Source organism: Camarhynchus parvulus, chromosome 1 (assembly GCF_901933205.1).
Source record: "Camarhynchus parvulus chromosome 1, STF_HiC, whole genome shotgun sequence".
NCBI lineage: Eukaryota > Metazoa > Chordata > Aves > Passeriformes > Thraupidae > Camarhynchus > Camarhynchus parvulus.
The window spans coordinates 18,348,372-18,369,311 of NC_044571.1; the positions used below are offsets into that span (position 1 = coordinate 18,348,372).

At 40.3% G+C, this 20,940-nt stretch overlaps 1 protein-coding gene across 1 annotated transcript in view; it reads left to right on the forward strand.

The window, feature by feature from the left end:
- The window catches only part of GEMIN8 (gem nuclear organelle associated protein 8), a 29,251-nt gene extending 17,652 nt beyond the window's left edge, over nucleotides 1-11,599 (forward strand). Inside the window, exon 5 of the mRNA XM_030955658.1 lies at nucleotides 8,987-11,599. Within this exon, the coding sequence (XP_030811518.1) occupies nucleotides 8,987-9,237 (251 nt within the window). The 3' untranslated portion in view covers nucleotides 9,238-11,599. The remainder of the gene's footprint in view (nucleotides 1-8,986) is intronic.
- The last annotated feature ends 9,341 nt before the right edge of the window (nucleotides 11,600-20,940 follow it).

A 20,940-nucleotide genomic window follows, 5' to 3' on the forward strand; every position in this document is an offset into this window, starting at 1 on the left:
AAGGTACTATAGATTCACATCTGCAGGTTTCTTCTGGCATATGTCCCCAATGTTTTTTGTTGTGTTTTTAATACTGGGCATAGCAGTTACTGTCATGAGTTCAAGTATATTTCATTTAATTTACTAGAGTGCTGAAGTGAGCAATGAGAAATTCAGAAGGTCAGAGAACTTATATTTCCAAAGTTACCCTTCAACCCTTCCTTCCAAAAACTGTGATATGTTTCACCAACTCCTTTAGTTTGACCCTTTTTCCAGATGTCTCTTTCCAAATGCTTGGTCAGGCAGCACACGTTGTTTACTAGCAGCATGGAGAAAATGCATATTTACTTGCTGAAATTAATTTTCTCTGGATTAGACCTTGTTATTTAATTCTGCGTGTCTGTGGTAATACTGAATTTTGGATCTGCCAGTTAACTGGAAGGTCAATTCATAGCCTGACTATACTTCCTCCCAGAAAATCAGCAACAAATATGGCTGCAGGTTGTTCTCCAAAATGTTTTTCAAGTGTTTTTGATAAAGTAGCTCTCTCATATCAAGCAATATAAACCAAACTTGAATTCAGCACTGTAGTGTGTCTGGAGTCAAGAAAGAAATTTCAGTGTGAAGTTCAAATGAGTGAGTTTGATCTAGAAGACTGACACAGGCTATTTCCTTTCTTTTTTTCCTCAAAGTACCAAACTCAGTATTATTTAGCTGTCTAGCAGCTCAGTGCATTGTGAAACACGTTCTTCCAAGAGCATGTGTTTAATTTCCATTCAGGGCACACATTAAAAACTATTGTGAAACTCATGTTTCTTCTGTGTTCTGGTTTGCTTTTAAAGTAGCACTTTTAAATTTTAACATTTCCTTGTTCAGTCTCCTCAGACTGTGCCATAAATGTATGTGAAGACATAGTTATATATAGATTTAGGTAATCCTTCTGTTTACTCTAGCAGTATTGTCTTTGTCTGGTGTCAGCACTGTTGCCATCAGTGACAGATTGGAGTTGTTTTGGGGGATGGGAGTGCAGAGTCAGCTGGTCTGTATTTAATCTTCTTGAAGTAGACTTGATCCTTACTAGAGGCAGCTGCCAGTGCCTGATCCTGTTCTAATTTCTTAGCAGTGGTCGTTCAGCAACTTCCTAGCAGTTTGATTGTGTCACATGGCACCAGGGTACAGACACCTTGGTGCCTCAGGTGTGCTGCAGATCCCTGACTGCGCAGGGCTCACCTCTGAGTTTTCTCCTCTTCATCAACAAATCCCTGCTTGTGAATTACATTTAGAGCAATCAAATTCTAGAGCAGGCTTTCACTTGAGATTCCATTGACTGGTGATTGTTTCATATTCATGAGGTTTAATTGTTTCAGTGCATTTTCTGGTTGGACTAAAAATACTCCTTTTTAGGGGTTTTATTGTGGAAGGTAATAGAAGAAAATAAAGGTGATTTGATGTTTAGCTGGGCAGTAACCAGTGTAGCCTAGTGCTAATGTAAACATGGGCATGAAGGCTTTTATTGTTTCTGTGTAGGATCCTTGGCAGTTTGTTTTGGAGACCACAGAACAATCCTTGGTTTTTAATCTTATTCCTAAAATAAAAACCAGCTTCTTTATTCTCCAGTTAGCTGTATAACTTTGTGCCAGTTGCTTAACCCAAATAACAAAATAATAAGGGATAATTAATTCTTTAAAGTATTAGATTAATTTTACAGATTATTTACAGTGAAGCATGTGGTTAATTAACGTGACAGTGACACATACCATTAAGTACCAAACCTGAAAGTGGAGCACCTTAGTTGTAATCTTACTTCCTTGGTTTCTATTCATTTTTATTTCAAAGGTAATTTTTCTCCATTTTCTGTCTTGCTAAGTAGTTTTGCCCTGTTTCTACAGAGCTGTCCTCTTCAAGCTGTTAGAAAAATTGGATTACAGTGAAAGAAGGTATTGGAGTGTGTCAGATGTGCAAAATCTGTTTGCTGTCTGTTTAGACAGCCTGTTGCAACTGTGTCTGAGTGCACTCTCTTACCTGAGATTATTTCCTGCTCTTAGCAATAGGTTTCAGTTGGGCTGTGCTTCAATAAACACATCTTGGTGCCAAAGCCAGGCTAAGCAATTCTTCTTCCTAGACATTCCCTCCTGCTCTGGTGTTTCCAGGGCACTGAACTGTTCTAGAACTAAATATAATGTTTTGAAGTTTTGTTTGTTTGGGGGAGTTGTTTGTTTTTTTGTAGGATTCTTTGTGTTGCCCCTTACTCAATTGTAGCATGAGGGACCTGGGAGCTGGAGCACACATCTAAGGGGGAAGAGCAGAAATTGCATAAGCTGGTTTTATAGCTGAGGAAGGAAAAATGTCCATGGACCCATGGTTTCAGGCTGCCACAGGCTTGCCAAGGAATCACATCTGCTCTTACTTCAAAGCCTTTAAGGGAACGTTTTCCTTTTTCTTGAGAATATTGCATTGCTTGTAGATATATGTGATGAAATAGTTCATTTCTTTTAACTCATTCTTTCCTCAACTAGCAAATGGAAATTTTGGTTTTAATGTCCTCAGGATTTTTGGTAGTTCTTTTTCATGATTGTCATGACTGGTAACTGAAAGCTTAACATTGCAGGCAATAACTCCCACCAAAAGTAATTTTTATTCTGAATTAGTGTTTTCCAGTCAGCTACAGCATTTGATTTTTCTGTATTGGTGAGAATGCTTGCATAGTAAGATAGGGCCTAACTGTCCTTGAAGATCAGACTTCTCCTAAAAATGGGAATGGGGAAAGTTATCTGGTGTCATGGAAAATTCCTTTGTCACATCTTTTGAAGCACAAAGTTTTAAATTTAGGAAGTTTTAAAAGAAGTCTATTTTCCCCAAGACAGCTTACAGCTAGAACAGGGCTGTACATTCTCCTATAAAATCATCATTGTCTTTCAGTATGTTTCCACAATTTCTGTAAGTTACTTAGTGTTCCATAGTAACCTGCCAGCAAGCAGGACCACGCTGGTTTTAGCAACCAAGAATATTTTATCTTTACAGATGTGGGGGTAAGTCACAATTGTTTGTATCTTGAGACTCCCACTGATGGAAACTTGTTCTGCAAAACTTTGCACTTGATAAAGAGTTGTACTTGAGATTCCAGCCCGGTGGAAATCCAGAGCTCTGCAGAAATTAAACTCCTTGAATATCCTGTGTACAAATTTAAATCCCTGTTTTGGTGGAATTCCTTGAGGCAAAGATTTTGATTTTCCCCATGTTACGCCCAGTTCATGCGAGTATGGGTACAATAAAATGGTCTCATACTATCACATCAAAAAAAACTCTCTTATGTAGTTTTATGGTGAAGGTATTTATCTTTTCTAGGAAGATGAAGAAGCTGGCATTTTGCATGGAGAAACCTGTGTGGGCAGAACACTTACAGCAGATAGGCCCGTGGGAAGTGGCATTCAAAGAGAGAACTAGGAGTTTCTAGTCAGTAGAAATGGGTAGTGGTTTTAACTGTTAGTGTGGGCTGCACAAGATCAGCTCAGGTAGCATTTAAGATGAAAAGCTCACTAAGAGCACACACAGCAGTAGCAGAAAATAATTAATCATTTCAAATAAGCAGACAACTATGTGAACACACAGTCTGAAATCATGGAAAATTAAAAACACACCAAGACTGGAGAAAGTGCAATATATCCTTGAAAAATAATGTACTAACTAAGCAAGCAGCTGAAAGTCAGTAATGGCATTTAACACTTGTGGGGAGCAAGCTCTTGGTCTCTTACCACACCTACCATTGTGTGAGGCAGCACATGGCAGGCTGCTGAGTGTGGGCACCTACAGACCTGTGGGGAAGAATGTCTGTATAAGAAATGTTGTCAGATGGAATTATTATCACTGGCTGCAAGAGGGTTGGATGTATAAATACCAAGAGCTAAAAATGGTACAAGAGACCACACAATGCTGGGTATGAATCTTTCATTTAAAATCTGACATAGATAATTATCCTCCCTACTTCTATCTCCTTTTAATGTTGCAAAGTCTCTCCATGGAGACTTCTTCCTAAATAAGGGGATTTATTTGGGTTTTGGTTTTGAGGTTGTTTCTTTTCCTTGGTTTGTTTAGCTTGGTTTTTGTGGTTTTTTTTTTTTTTTATAAGAAGAGGATAAGTTCTGGACAGGAATTTTTTTATTATTACTACTTAAGCTTCTCAAAGGATATTACAAAGAAAGAAATGTAAAGTGGATCAAACTTACAAAAAGTGTGAGACATTTTCCCTTTTATAGAATAAGAGAAACAAAGCCTCTGAGTTTCTAAGGACCTAGGGGGAAAATAGCTTATGTCTTAGGTCACAGTCTTGCTGAAAAGTAAGTAAGAGGTATTTGTGTGCATATGAAGGCCCAAATGCAGTGAATGGCTAATACAGTAGTTAGTATACTCTTCTGGCAGTTCCAGAGCATGGAGGTAGTTGTCTGTATTTGTTCACTTTTCTTTTCAACTAGTACACACCTGATTAAAAGTCATTCATAAAAAGGGGAGAAAGTGGTGAAGGGAGAAACAGTAATCTGAAACTTTCTTTCATACGGCCTAGAATTACTAATGATGGCCCAGGAGTGTAGCATGAGTTAGGTAGATGTGCTGGTTTTGGCTGGGGTAGAATTTATTTCCTTCACATGACTGGTTTGGGGCAGTGTTTTGAATCTACACTCAACACAGGGTTGATAATATAGAAATGTTTTTGTTATTGCTAAGCAGGGCTTACACACAGCCAAGGCCTTTTCTGCTTTTCCTGCTGCCATGGTGGTGAGGACCTTGGTGGTGAATGGGAGACTGGGAGGAGACACAGCCAGGACAGGTGACCCAGCTGACCAAAGGGATATTCCAGACTATCTGACATCATGCTCAGTATATAAAGTGGGGGGAAGAAGAAGGAAAGGGGGGACATTCGGAGTGATGACGTTTGTCTTCCCAAGTCACGGTTATGTGTGATGGAGCCCTGCTCTCATGTACATGGCTGAACACCTGCCTGCCACGTGAAAAAACCCCAGAAGAAAACCAGAGGGGAGCTGCCACCAGTGCTGCCTCAGCTCTCTGCCTGCAAGAGTGAAAGAGCAAGAGCCACAGGCAAGAGAGAGCTCTGCCTGCACAACCCCGACTTCAAAATGGCCAGAACCTGCTGGCCCCAAGGCTTCATTTCCAGATCTAGCATTTAAAGAGGCACTTCCCATTCTGGGCACAGATAGATACAGAATGCAAGAACCTTTTGGGTAACCCAGGACACTGGGTGCATGACAGAGCTGGACTTCTTTTCTTTGTGGTTAAAGGATTCTATTTACTGTGTTTAGAAAAAGATGCCCCAACTGGTTTTGGCCAGGTAACGATGACTTCCCAGCAGAGCTGAACTTGGTAGGAATAAGTTAATTTTGAAGAGAGCTTCAAGAGAGAGAAAAAACATCTTTGGAAAGAAATGGAACTGACCAACTGCGAAAACGTCAGCAATGCTTTTCCTTTGTGCGGGAGCCATCCACCACTGCAGCTGCCTGCCTTGTCAACGTTTGCAAAATACTGTTCCTTGATTGGGGGAGGCTTGCCAGTAGTTGAAGATGAATGCTGTAACAGAAAGCATGTTTATTTTAGTCTGTGTGAAGTAGAAGGAGGAACTACTTAGAATTGTGTAAAAATTACTTGTTTTACATTTATAACTTGGCAGCCCAATGACTTGAGAATTTGGAATGTGAAACTGATCTGAGAGTGAGCTGGGGACTTTGTTGCTGCAGACTGAGAATTAATATTTTGATAAGCCATGCTATCTGCTTCATGGATGAGTATGTGTTGCTTGCTTCAGAGAAATCCTGGTTGTCTCCATAGGCTTGTGGTTATAGACAGCTTATAATTTTGTTTGTGTTTCCATTGTCAGATTCTAGTTGTCAGCTTTTTGATGAAGAGGTAGTTGCAAATTTAGCTCAAGTTGTACTGCTTTGTATTGTTTTTAAACTAAACTCTGAGGTAATGGATAGAGCCCAGACTGCTGGAAATTACAGCACTTCAACTTCCCAGCCCTTGCCCCACCAAAGAAAGTTTAGTGTGCATCTCAACAGGACAATACTTTCTCTGTTATCTATTCCTTATGTCTATTTTTGGAAATATTGTTTTTGGAAAAGCAGTAGTTTACATGCCCATTTAGTTGCATAACTTGATTCCTTGATAGTCTATAAAAGCAAATAATGCTGCCTACTGTGAGGGTGGTGAAACACTGGAACAGGTTGCCCAGAGAAGCTGTGGATGTCCCATCCCTGGCAGTGCTCAAGGCCAGACTGGATGGGGCTCTGAGCAACTTGATCTGGTGAACACTGTCCCTTCCTGTGGCAGGGGGGTTGGAATCAGATGATTTTTAAGGTCCCTTGTAGCCCAAGCCATTCTATGACTCTGGATTTTGTTCCAGTGGTATGTCTGCACAGATAACTGATTTGAAACTGCAATGTATTCCACACAGCTGCAGTGGTATTACCAGCAACAGCTGTCATGTTCTGTGCTCAAATCCAGCCTTTGGTGCAAAAAACTGTGGGTCCTTATAGCACATTTCTGTCCTGAGCCTCTGCCTGGATTCTAGACCTGATTTATGTGTCTAAAACTCTGTAATACAATCACTCAGGAACTTTTTTAACCAGTAGCTGTGGAATAGCAGAAGTAAAGTTAGAAAGTTACAGGCACCATATCTAATTAGTGTAAAGTAAAATACTCCAGACATACATCAGGTAATTCTGAGAATGGAATTTAAACTGGTATTATTATTTTGATTGTTACAATTAGGATCTACAGATTTATTAACTACTCTGTGTTGAGAAATGGAGATTGATGCACACTAAACTGTAATCCACTCATCCATCATGAAGCTTCTGCTAGAGATCCATTTAATTTCCAAACAGAAGAATTCATTATCTATCTCCAGAGCAAATTCTTTTTCTCAAGGATCAGCGTGTGCAGTGAGCTATCAGACAGCATTCTACAGCAAACAAGCAAGGAAGCAGCTGTCTCTAGCATGCAGCTATGAAACTAAAGAATTAAAAATTTCCATGGGCAATACACAAGTACAAGGAATTATCTAGTGTCCTAAGATTGAGTTAAAAAATATGGGTCCAATTCATTGCCTTACCAGTTTTGCTCTGTAATCTACAGTGAGAAACATTGGTTTGCCAGTGTGGTCTTGTTTGGTTTTATCTGTCTAAAACTATTCAATGTAATGTGGATGAAGTTTGTGCTTAAAAGCGTGCTGTGTAGTTGTGGGCAGCGTGGTGTCCCAGGAAGTTGGTTTCAGTGGGGTGCAGGGTATAGCCTGGTGCTATACCGTGCTGAGCTCTCTGTAGACAGTGTTAGTTTCTTTAATTCAGACCTTCTGGTTAAAATGGCCCAACACCAAATAAATCTGATTCTTCCAGAAACACATATGGACTCTAATGTATATTTCCTTGTGAATTCTGGCAGTGCAGCCTAATGCAGGGGTGTGCCCTTAAAGCAAAATCACAGAAATGGCTTTCTGGAATAGATGGCTAATAACTCCACAAGGCCTTCTATGACCAATACAAATGGTGTTTCAAATGACAGGACAAAAGCTTTCTGTGTCTGTCAGACAAACAGATCCCAGAATTGAAGTTTCTGATCATATTGTTTAAAATATCTGTTTTCTGTGAGTGCCATTCAGGGGATAATTCCTTTAGGAAGGCTGACAGTCAGTTGGCTGCTCCGTTCAGTACTTTCCAGTATAAAAATAAACTGCAGATGTTTGACACACAAATGTCAGGATATTTAATTTTGGGTTAGGGTTTGCAGATGTCATGTGTGTTGTGGAAGCTAAATCTCTGTGTTAGGGTGAAAGAGAAGTACATGGCACCAAATGCTGAGAAGCATGTCTTGTGTGTGACCAATGCATCCTGACCTGTGGACACTCTGTCCTTTTTGATGTTTAAAAAATCCCATCTGCTGTCATTAGTAGTGAATTGCGCCTGTTACACCGTTTTGAGGATGCTCATTTGTTTTTGAGGAGTTCAGCTGCTGGGTGATTTTCTCTCTCTTGTAGAAATGCTCCCATAACAGGGGAGTTTTGTGTAGCACTTTGATGTTTTAACTGTACAAAGAATTGTTTCTTTCATCAGAACAGTACCCAGGAAGCAGAAGTAAATTTGGACATGCACAACCAAGTTCTTGCTTCCAGTGAGGCTTACCACAGCATTTTTGTTGACGGATTGATCCAAATGTTTCACCTCTTGAATTGTTTTAAATCCTCTTTAATAAAAAGACCTGATGCATGCTTTATGTTGGTGGTGTTTTGTTTGTTTTCAAAGCAATAGAGTAAGGCTGCCAGCTTTGAACTTTGCAAGTCTTGAGAAATGGCTGAGTTTGGACAGTTTATCTAAGCACGATGCTTACAGCTGTGTTTCATTGAATGCACTTAGTGGCTGACATGACAGACCCATTTGTTCATTTTCACAGAGTAGTAACTGATTACATTTTCTCTTGGCTATCATTCAGCTAAAGTTGCATTGTCCTGTGCATTGTTTCCTTTCTCAGCTGCTAAGTCATTATTTTGGAAACAACTCTCCTTTTTGTTTGACTTTTTTGGTATGGGGAGTGGTTTGGGATTTTTTGGTTGGGTTATTTCTGTTTTCTTGGGAGGGAGAGGGGGGTTGTGTTTTGGGTGTTTGTTGTTTTGTTGTTTGAGTTTTTTTCAGGGCCATGTGTGTTTTGGGGAGAAATGGAGTAATGTTGATTTTTGCTTAGTAGTACTAATACAGAGGTTTCCTACACATTTAGGATTCAGTTCTGGGATCTTCTTCATTTCTCCCCATTTATTCCAGCCTGGCTTTATCATGGTATTTAGTAGGAATTTCTTTATGCAAAATGAGTGCAGCTGCATCCTAGAACATGTGGATTTTTTCCTTTTAGACCCAGCTAAAATATGAATGTATAATATTTTTAAAGTAAAAACAAAACATGATTGGTTGACAGCCCAGTAATTTACATCTCTTATGGTTTATTTGTCCAGGGAGGCAGCAGCAGCTGGAAGCTGAGGACCCCTACGTGGAGGCTGATCAGGACCTGCACAGGAGGGTGGAGCGTTCTGTGGAGCCGCCCACAGAAAGACCTGGGGAGAGGCGCATGGCAGAAATGAAGAAGCTGTATGGTGCTGAAGCTGCCAAAATCCAGGCAATGGAGGCTGCCATGCAGCTTATCTTTGATAGGAACTGTGACAAAAAGCAGCCCAAATACTGGCCCATTATTCCCCTTAATCTGTGAGTACCTGCGCTGTGCTCTGACGTGGCAGATTAATCACACCAGAAATAAGTAAGGGATAAATCACACCAGTGCTACAGGGTCAGGTGCCTCAGGTTGGACTGCTGAAAGAACAAACTGCAAGTTTTGGTTTTGGGCTTTGAGGGAGAGTCTGGCAAGGACAGTATGTATTTCTTTGGCCTTTTTTTCTTTTACAATGTCTGTCAGTGATGTTCACAGTCCATTCAACCCACATACAGTTGTCAAGTAGTAATAGGAGGGACAGGAATATCAAACCTGTCTAAAATTCAATCATTTGATACCCACTTGCCTTGACCACACATGCAAGAAACATAACAACATCCATACCCAGTGAACTGGGAAAACTTAAAGCAATGCAGAGAAGAAAAAGACTTTATGAATTGTCTGCTCTTCCTGTTTAGGAATTTGAGTGATCCCATTTTCTAGTCTTATTTAACATAGTAGTATTAGGATCTTGTTTCACACAGTGTAGCTTGAAGTGTTATGTCTGCTAATCTTGGATTTTTTTGAGAATCAGGAGCCCACTGGCCAAGATACAACTTATCAAATTACCATAGCCCAGACATTGGAATTCTTTTTCAAAGGTTTATAATAAAGCAGGAAGTTTTTCTTCCAGACTGATACTTGTCTGGCAGGAGTTTGACTCTAAAGCAACATTATATAGAAAAATGTTTTAATGAAGGGGTGGGAGGACTGGGCAGAAGCCTGATGTGGTCCTGTCTGTTAGAGATGTGTTTAGCAGAAGGGAAACTTAAGAGGACACAGTGCTATTGGAGCCAGTGCCTACAGTAATTTTTGCCTTTCTAATAAAAAGTAGCAATGGGCTTGAAGACTTGAAGCTTTAAAGAGGGCTTATTAGAGTGATAGACTATATCTGACCAGTGTTTACAGAGCTGTGGAAGCCAGGTAGCCCTGTGGGCTGTATGTCTATTTTAGGTGCAGGTTTCCAATGGCCAAGTGCATAGGACATGCACAAAATTTAAATATAAGCAAGTAGATGTGTTTTCATCCATCTGCACAGAGATGTGCCTCTGTGTGTGCTCATCCATCTGAACTAGCCGTTTTGGTTCTGCTTCTGTCACTCTTTACTTTGGGCCAGTTGTGTTTGCCCCACACTGAGTGAGGCACACTGGTGGTTTGTGTAAATGAGGCTGAACCGGCCCCTTAAAACCTGTGGCTCCTTAGAAAATGGTGCCCTGAATGCTTAAAAGGACTCTCTGTGAAGCTCTGCTGATAAATATCATTGTTGATTGAAGGGCAGTAGTTTGTGACATTGCTGCATTTCCATGCCAGGGCAAAGGAATCGTCTGCTGGTTCCATAGTGACACACACATCTGCCTTCCTGGCAACAGAGGAAGGTTACAAGTAAAATTTTAACTTCAGTTCATGCTGATTGAGTGTTCAGAGTTTCTCTGTTCATGCTGAGTGTCCAGAGTTTTTTTGTGGCATGTGTAGTTTGTAATACACTCAGCAGTTGCTGTGCCCTCTGCAGCAGCCAGCTGCAGCAAAACAAATCTGCAGTGCAGTTTAGAATATCTTTGCTTTCAGTAGTAGTTACTGTTTTTTCAAAGCAGAATTTCCATGTCAGTTCCACATCTTTCACAGATGAAGTTAAACTGAACACTGAAATTAAAAAGCCTCCAGTTTCCAAGACTTACTTCTGGTGTGATTAATCTGAAAAACTTCAGTGAGACAGGAGAGAGAAACAGATTATTAACAGTTCTGCATTTATTGCCACTCTTGTTTTTGGCGAGTTTTGTCAAAAATTCACTGTTTTGTTTGGGTTTCCTTCCTTTGACCAAATAAATTTTCTTCTTAACACCTTGTAAATTACTTATGTTTTCTTATATAAACAAACTTCAATACTTAGAGCACTTCAGTTCTTAGATGGTAAAGCTTTCTTTTAGCTGCTGTATTGTTTAAGGAAGATTGAACTTAGAGCAGGAGTGGTTTTAACATATGGAGAAGCACGAGGAGTGTTGACAGGACTTTCACAGCAATGTCAAGCAATACCACACATGCATGGTGTGGTGCAAAATGAATGAAATGGTTGCTGTATCCACTGGGGGAAAACCCTGTCACAGATTAACATGCATAAATTTCTCTGTTCCTATTTGAAATGTTTCCAGTATGGTGATGGTGTTTTCCCTGTGCAGTTCAGTTCAGAAAAAAAAGGAAGAATGGGTAAGGTAGGACTGGGCTGTTCTTACTTTTCAATACAAGTTCCAGTTCTTGCTGTGGTTGATTCTTTATCCAACTGGTTCTGGTAGCAGAAGCAGAAATTCTGGTCCCAAAAAGTATTTGTGGAGACCTCATATAAGACAAACATTGAATTCTTTTCCTACTTCACATAAAATGTAAAATAAATCTATAAAAAGAAATATATAAAGGAAATTACCTTGCCTTTGGTTCTTTTAAGTATTTTAAGAGGGTTTAATATGCTTAAATATGCTATGAGGTTAGAAGGAGAGAGAACTGGATGAATTGTTCCTTAGGAGCTATGTACTAACTCCTGAAATATCTTACTGCAGATTTAAAAGTTGCTGCCAAATAATCTCATTTCAGGGGATGGGTCAGCAAAATGGGACATCTGGCCAACTACCCCTAGATGTCCCATTTTACTGGAAAATCAGCAGGACTTGAAAATTCTATGCTGCAGTTCTTTTACTCTATCTTCCGTGTCATTTTACATTTCTGATAAATACCCCACATAAAAGCATGTGATCATGGAGGAAATGCAGCAGCAACTCAAAAATGGCACTTCAGTTGTCTGTACCATTCACCTTTCTTGCACACATGTATTATGCTGCAGTCCTCTGTCATGGGAACATGTACACCTTTTTTGCCCAAAGACACTGTTCCTTGGCTAGAATGCAGCTATGGTGCTGCAGACTTGATTCCTCCTTCTCCAGAAGGTTGCACCTGTGCTTTCAGTTATGCCAGCTGTTGGTATAGTCCGGCCCAAAGGGAATTCTTCACTTGCTGCTGGTCCTGTTTCTCATGAGCTTTTCCTAGCTCCAGTAGAAGGAATTATACCCTGAAGTCAAAAGTTGTCATCCAATCAGTCTTGATTTCAAAAACTGGTTTCCTCATTTGTTACAAACAAATCAGCCTTATTTTCAGGAGAAGAGTTTGTGATTGGTTGAAGATGCTTTGAAGATAGGAGAAAAATGTAATAGGTCTTTTCTCCTAAAAGCCTTCTTAAAATGAATGAGACAAAAACCCTTTCAGAATTGGTGAGATATAAATGTAGAAATGAAATAGAAATGAAGCAATGACCTGTTTCCTACTGAAAGAAACCTTGCTTACTTTTATGGTGACGTTGTCAAGGGCTCTTGTTCTTTCAGAAATTTTTCCCCATACAGCAGCTGACAGCTCAGTGTGCCTGTGTGTACAGAGAAGAGATTCAGCCCTTTTGATGAGCATCATTTTCTCAATCAACGTTATGGGTAAGTATTCATCCTTTTTGACAGGGGTCTCATTAATGGCTGGCTGCAAACATCTCACACTTCGAAAAAGTGTTAATAAAAAGCAACCTAAATTTCTGTAACAGCCTATATGAAGGATAAGCATCACATATGTATGTAGCACTTACAGATTTGGTCACTTGTGTCTTTCTCTTAGTAAAAGCTTCTCATTCATTACGTGAAATACGCTGTCAATATTGGTGTCTTCATCTCTTGTTGCACTAATAGCAGTCTAGCTCTTGGTCTAGAAATTGAGAAAAGCAAGATACAGATTCAGCTGCTTGAATTTTGAGTTTTAAGTGTGATTTTTTGCATGCTGGGCTGAACATTTTGGCTGAAAGAATTAGAGAGGGGCCAAGATTATTGCCCAAAATGTGAAACACAGTCTGTCAAAATGAAACATCCCAACTCTGTTTTCCTTCTGGTTTCTTAAAAGTGTAAGCTCCTGGAAAATGTATTATTTGATAAATAATACATTCATGCTGTGACAAAAATCCTTTTTCATGTTTGTGTCAAACAATCAGCTGTCCACCCTGTTTAACCTGTTGTCTCCTGTGTTCCTGCATGGATAGTCCAAAGGACACTGATTCTTATGGGCTCTTTTTTAGGTAGAATAGCAGCCTGTAAGGGAGTCTCAGCTGCTTCTGAAGGGTGGTTATGGCTACAGGGTGTTCAGGGCTTCACACCTCTTCCTGTATTCTCACATAGCTGGAATTGCTGAGCTGGCACACAGTGACAGTGCAGAGGAGCTCAGGGTGGGTAGGTGACAGACCATGACATTGCCATTTGGGTGTTGTCTTGGAGACCTGGCTGTCATGGCAGAGGAATTGCTTGGACTCATTCCATTCTTTAGAATTGGTTGTACAGGCATCAGCCTCAAGTATTAATATTGACAGGCTAGGAATGCTCTGTCTTGCTTGGCCAAAAGTGGAGAAAGACTTGCTTCTCTTGAGCTTGCAGGGAGTAATAGAGATTCTCTGTGCATGGATTTCATTACATAGTCACAGAAGAATTTTTTCCCCTTCAGTCATTAATCCTTTTCTTCTAAGAAGGCAAGCAAGCAGAGTAAATGCAAACATACATAGTTTTTAAAAAGAAAATACTTTTCAGCCTAATGGTTCCAATACCACTACTGGTTCCCTAAACTACATTGAGATCTTTTGCCTGCAAAGCCTTTTGAAAAACCAAAATACACATAACTGCTATCCCCATGACTGTTGTTTTCAGCCATCCCAAAGACATAATTTGTGGGGAGGAAAGAATGAGAAAAGAGGAAAGGATTGGTAGGGATTTCTTCTAAATGGAGTTACAAGTGGTACTCCTTAACTTTAAGAGTTTGTTTTAAATAAAAGCAACAATCTCTTGACTCAATAAGAAGTGAGGCAAAAGTCTATGAGGAGCTATTAAAAATAAATTACACCACTATCTTTGAATGTCCATAATCTGGACCTTACTGATAGCTGGGGAGGGCTAAAAAATAGTGTTTTATTCATGTCCCCTAGACAGCTGCCATCAGGTGTTGGCACAGGAGGATAACAGATTTCTGATCTGTTTATAGGGATGTTTAGAATCTTTCCACACGCTTCTACTGAAGATGGAGATTGAAATCCCAATCCTGAGGTTCAGCTTTCAGCTATCTCATGCATTTTCTAGTTACAGCAACCCCTCCTGTTTGGTGATTCAGCTCCACCAAAGTTTACTGTTATTGAGGTCAAAAGGAGTCAAGTTGGAAGACACCTAGTGCTAAGCTGTTTAATGTAATCCCATTTACTTGTTATTTGGCCTGAGATTCAATAAACTCTTTTGGTCTAGGCTTGTACAAGCAGCCAGCATGGAAAAGTCTGTGCATTGTATTTCAGCAATTTTGATACTCATATAGCTGTGTTACTCCCATCCTTTGCACTGGACAGGAAAAGATCTCAGTCATCATGTCTGGTTTCTGCTACCTCCAGCAACAACATCATCTCATACATTTCAGAAGCTAATTAGGAAATTCCATTTCCTGTCACCTCCACATCTGCTTGTTAAAGCTGCAAGGCCTGCTTCTCGCTTGCAAAGTGTAATAAAATACCAGGAAATTTAAGTTGTCCTTGTCAGAGAGTTGCAAAGAATGTAAATGTGGTTACAGATTATGCATATTGGGCTTTTTTAGAATTAAGATCCTGTAATATCTTCTATGTGGACTGAAGGCAGGGACTTCACAGAAATAAATGCTTGAAGTATGTTATTACTTAAGCAATAACTCATCAACAGCCCCAGTTCTGGTCTGTAGCATATTCCATGAAGTGGCTGAGTAATAGCTGAAGACTCCCCTTCTGCTGTCCTTTCCTGAAAAGTGTTGAGGTTGAGATAAAGCCTCAGCCAGTTACGCTGCAATGCACTTGAAACACAAGTTATGTCAGTTTCTCCAAACAGAATAATTCTTACATGACTGCAGAATATAAATCTGAAATGCACTTTAAACCAATAGCAGTCAAATTAATGAATAGACTGTGTAATGGGAAGGTAGTATTATTCACTACTTTTTATCAATTTTTCTCTTCATATGTTGATGAATTTAGGATTTCCAGTAATGCCAGACCACACTGCACTAGAGACAAGAAAATATTTGTTGAGCAAAACATGACATTTTGTTTGATACTGCTCTGCAAAAGGGTTGTGTCAGCAGTGCCAGAGGTGCTTTGCTGTCCTGTTTTAATGTCACTGCCCTGGGTGTTAGGGGCATACTGGAAGTCCTTCCTCATCAGAGAAGCCCCATAGCTGAGCATGCTCATGGCAGCTGTTTTTTCATTATATCCTGGCCCTGTGGTCCTTGTCACCTTTTTCTGGTGCCTGCTGGACTCAGATGTGCCAGCTGTACTGTTTTGCTCTGAAAGGATGCTGAGTGTGGGATATGTGTGATGGCATGATGGTCCCATGGCAACAGGCTGTGATATCATCAGTGCCAGATGGTGAATTCTTTCAGGGACACATCAGAAAGAACAGCTGTGTTGTGCTATAGAAAATCCTTACTCCAGAGCTGCTCTTCTCTATCACCGCAGAAAATAGAGAAAATGGCAGACAAAATTTTCCTTCCTTTGCTTTTTGTGTTGAGCAGATCCCTCTTCAGGTCACCTACAGCTCCAGTGTGAGAGCATAAACATGTATCTCCAGAGTGGAAAGTGCTTTATAGAGAGCTTGTTAACAAGATTAGTTGTTTGCCCTTTGTGAGTGTGTTTTACTATGCAGACCTGCTGTAGAAAGATGTCCTGTACTTTCTCTGTCAACAGCAGTTAAATCTTGTTTAAAAGCAGAAAAAGAGCTGCCTTACTGTCTCTTCCTTCAGTGGCTCTTTCAGTCTAGCTGTGTTACTTGCATGTTCAAGTCTAACAAAATGAAATTTGTTTCTCTGGCATGGTTAGAACTAAAGCTTTCTGTGATAAATATATTGATAATAATTAGCAGCACTAGTGATTTGTGTTACTTTTGGAAACTGTCATTCCAAGCACAGCCTGCAGTGCAATAGTCCCCATCAGCATGACAGAATTGTTCACCTCAATCCAAGAAGATAGGACACCCTACTGGAATAAAACATACCAACTGCTTATATTGTTGGAAATTTTTAAATACCTTACTAAAAGCCAGTAAATAAACAATTTTGTTTTGCTAGTTAAACTTTCTTCATGACAGGCTTTTGAAGTCTGAATTTATGTAAAACTCTTAAAATGCTAAAAACATTCAGTAGATTCTCAAGTACAATGCAGATTTTTTTCATTCTAGTAGGGTGCCCAAAATGATTATAATAATTGTAAAGAAAATGTGTCCAAAAACTGTGTTATGTTTTTTGATTTTCCAAAGTTATTTTGATTTCCTGGTTTCCAGTATTCAAATCTGAAGTGTTTTCTAATATAATTGTTAGTCAAGCAACCTTTAAAATGTTGAGTGGCTTAGCAGCTGCACTTTCAAGGCCTGAAATACCATCTGAATGTATACTGAATGTTGGAAAAAAACCTACACTGCCTCTCCCACCACTGCCACCCCTATGAAGCTACCTGGAATTAAATGAATATGCACTGTGATGCATTTTTCTGGCCACATCCATGACACTTCATATCTCCAAGAATCCAACTGAGCATTTTCCTGGGCTTCTCATTTCCTCAGTTCTTTTCACCACACCTTTCATCTTGCTCCCTCATGTTCTTTTTCACAGACTCCTTCCTGACTGTGTCTCTCCACCCCAGCACACGCTGTTCTGCAGGCTGATGATGCTCTCTCAGCCCCTGTACTCCTGTCTGCCTCGCACAGGGAGGGCAAAAACTGTTGCCCTCAGTTGCTGGCAGAGCACGTGAAAAGGACTAATGGAGATGACCAGATTTTCTGGTCAATGCCTCTGGCAGCATAAATGCTGAAAGCAGAAAGTACCGAGACCCTTCCCACAGCATTGCCCCCGGCCTGTCAGTGGGTAAGGGAAGATTTTTCTCTTCTCTTTTCCTACCTAAAAGAAAATCTCCTCACTGTTGTGCAAATGGTGGGAATTGTGTCACTGCCAGTTTGTTTCTCTCCACTGCAGCCAATCACCCAAAACCTTTCTAAAGTTGCAGTGCAGTGAACCACCACAATCCTGTTGAACACCAGGGAAAGCTTTTGTAAGACTTTCCCCTAGTGGGAGAAACAATTGCTGGATACAGTGCCTGGCCTGCACAACACATCTGTTAAATTTATGTGTCTCAACAGTACATCTCAGTCAACTGCACCTCCAAGGGCAAGGAGGAACTGTAACTTGGGAGCTCAGCCATTTGGAAGACCAACCAGGCAACTGTGATCTATTACCACCCAGCAGATGAGGACGTTGCTAAGGCAGTTTCTCGATGTAAGAATGATTTTATCTCTTTTTTCTCTCTTTTCAACCCTCTTGGCCAGCTGGCATCCCGTTTTTTCCTTTTCCAGCAGGCATTGGTTCAGTTTGGCGTGATCCTTCAGAGTGGGAGCAGTAGCCTATTTAGAGCTTCAAACACATAAAGACTGACTGGCTGGAACCCCAGAGAACAACCTAGCAAGAGGCTGATGAGGGCACTTAGCCAGACCATCTCTGAAACACTATTGTTAAAAGAACCTGATGTGCATGTTAAGTAAACATCAGATATGCAAAACCCAGTACACGTAACTTGCAGATAATAGCATAAGGTAATGGGCCCTATCTCCAAATAAATAATAGCACCCTCATAACCACAGACAGTTTCAATATTTTCTGTTCACTTTCAATGTCCTCTGGATGGGTCATATCTATAACACAATAAAACTCCCACAGGCTCCAGCAGGAGCTGGATTTAGTATTAAACCCTAGGTAAAATGAGGGAAAGAAATTTCTCTTGCACACAAACAGGCAAAAGCTCTAGAATAAATGTGATCCAGGAAGTTATTATATAAAGGCATTGATAATTTCATTTGCATATAAAATAATAACAACAAGAACGGAAGCTAAATTATCCCATATATACAGAAACCCTGGGTGTGCAGGATTGGCTATTCATTATTCTCTTGTCATATAAAGCAATTCAGTCTGCAGCTGCATTTCTCTTACAAATCCAATTCAATCAAGAGAACCGAAACATCATTAGCAAACCCACTGATTTATCCACCAGTAAAGTGCTGATACAGGCCTCTGTTCCTGCTGCTAATAAATTTTCTGCATAGCAGTGTTGGCTCTCTCTAGGGATCTCCCATTATTCTAATGACTACAGATTTCAAACTTAACCACTGGAATTTTTCAACCTGAAAGTCTATAACAGTAGGGTTCAAAACCTGTGGGAGTCATAGGAAAGAAAGGACATGAGCCAAATCATCCAGTTGCCTCAGAGATGTGTCTAGATGAAACTGCAGATAGAGCAGCACCTGGCACCTTAGAAAATTGCTGTAGTAGGACCTTTTTTTCCCCTTTCTGAAAGACAGTCTCCTGTTTTGCTCATCACTTCCTCCCTATTTCCCTCAGTGGGCTTGCCTGCAGAGCTTTGCCTCCCTCTCTGTACCTTTCCCTGGCTCCTGCTTGGCTTGTTGCCTTAATTGCCAGCCTGCCAGGCTCATTTACCTCTGCCTCAACCTCTGTTCTCCTACAGAACTTTCTCCTGCAGAACTCAAGGAAATGCTCTGGTAACCCCTGGTGGATGTTGTCTCTGGTTCCTCTGCACATGACCGCCACCAGGGCTCTGGGCAGTCACCTCTGAGCTCATCACAGCATCACCTTGTTGATACTTCATATGCATGAGCCCTTACACACTCCTTCAAGGCCTGGGCATGCACTGCTGCTTCCTCTCCAAGGTGGACTTCAAACAGTGTCACTTCTAACAGCCCAACGGGTGTTTGAAGTAATGTTGTCTTTTGGGAATAATTTTACAAGCGGCAGTTTCTGTAGCTTCTTTAACAGCCTTGGGTCATTTTGTCTGCCAGGTTCTTGTGATGTTTGGTTTGCCTGTGGCCCTTTCATCTTTTAAACACAAAGAAGCTATTTCCTTGGAATATTGGATGGCAGAATTAATGTTCTAGGCTATCTGGCAGTTACAAAACACTCATGTTCATCCTGAACTTTATTAAATAAAAAGAAGTACAAAAAGTAAGAATCCAGATTCACCTATGACAGTATAATGTGTTTAATATAGTTTTAGCAAAAAGTTTTATTACATTCCTCACTTGGAATATTATTTTGCTATTTGCTGGACATGATATCCAGGAGAACAAGAATCAAATAACAAGAGTCTTAAAAAAGTGTTCTTTATTTTAAAAATATGGCACTCCTATCTATCTTATGTATGCTATAAATAAAGGATAAAATTATTATCAATGTAAGTTACTTGACACTTTCATTTACTTTTTTATCTCTCCTAATTGAAGAATGGATACCTATGGGTGACTAGTGTGTTCTGCTTTTACGTTTTAATACGTTTTAATTACATTTTAATGTACTTGTGCATCTGCAAAAAATTAGGAGGAGAATGCTCTTGTTTAGAATAGGTGTTTGGATTTTTTTAGGAAAAAATCACCAGGTTTATTAGTCTAGATAATGAGAAGTTACATTAATCTTCCAAACTCAACATTTAATATCAAAATGTCATCTCGTTATTTTTCAAGTTCCTCAGTTTCATTTATCAGGTTGGGCTTTCTGGGAGGGCTCTCGCTCATCTGATCAGAGTGGCTTGAGGTTTTTTACTCCTGAGTGTCACATTTCTGGCAGGTCTAATGTGTTTGGCTTCCTGTGAAGTCAGGAGGAGGTTAGAAGCATTTCCATGATGTCAGCAGATCTGAAGCCACACCTTCCTCCCAAAACCACATCTCACAGAGCTGATGGAGGATGTTGTATTTAGTTAGAGCTGCTTCTGTTACCTCCCAGTGAAAAACCTGCAGGGCTGTGCCGGCTCCTGTAGCTCCCCCAGCCCAGGACACCCATCCTCTGCAGCCTGTTGGCACTGTGGGCACAGCAAGGATGGTACATTATTGCTGGCTAATGGAGTCTTTTCCCATCTTTCCTCCAACACATCACATTTTTGCCACAAACCACAGCTCTGGGTATAACCACTTGCCAGAACTGGACTGTGCAAACCGGGAAGAGCTGTACAAAAGCAATAAAACATACTGTGTGTGGGGAGGGAAAATCCCAACACAAAACCCAAACCAGCATTTTGGAATGTGTGTTAGTAAAAAAACTAAAGCTGAGTGGCCCTTTAGGAGAGAATTTAACTCAGCTTTGTGATACAGTTTAAGGCACCATTCACTTTTACAGAGCAGCATTAAAACCTTCTATAATCAGTTACGAGCTTGTACCTATTGACAGAAGTAAAAAAATGAGAACTAAAGTGAAATCAGCTGGCTTTTTCTTAGTCTCCACTGCCCAACTAAAGCAGGAAAAGTGTTAAAATGACCCCTGCAATTTTCCTCTCCAGTTTTTTAAGTTTGATTTTTCAGTTTGCAAAAAAGGCACCTGAGAATGTTCTTAAATGCTCTCTGTGCCTGCCATCAAAGGAGTTTTCTACTTTGGAAAAAGAGAGAGAGCCTTGTCTCAAAACGTACTTTGCCAGGAATTCTGTCCTGATTAGGCTGCCTTGGAGCGCTTTCTTGGGAAGTTGCCATGCTGAAGTTGTTGGATGGCAGCCATGTGTTCAACACTCTCAAAATAAAGTCTTTTCCCTTAATTTGCAGTGCAATAGAAAACTGAGGTTAAACCTATTGATGCCACTGGAGGGTGGGGCTA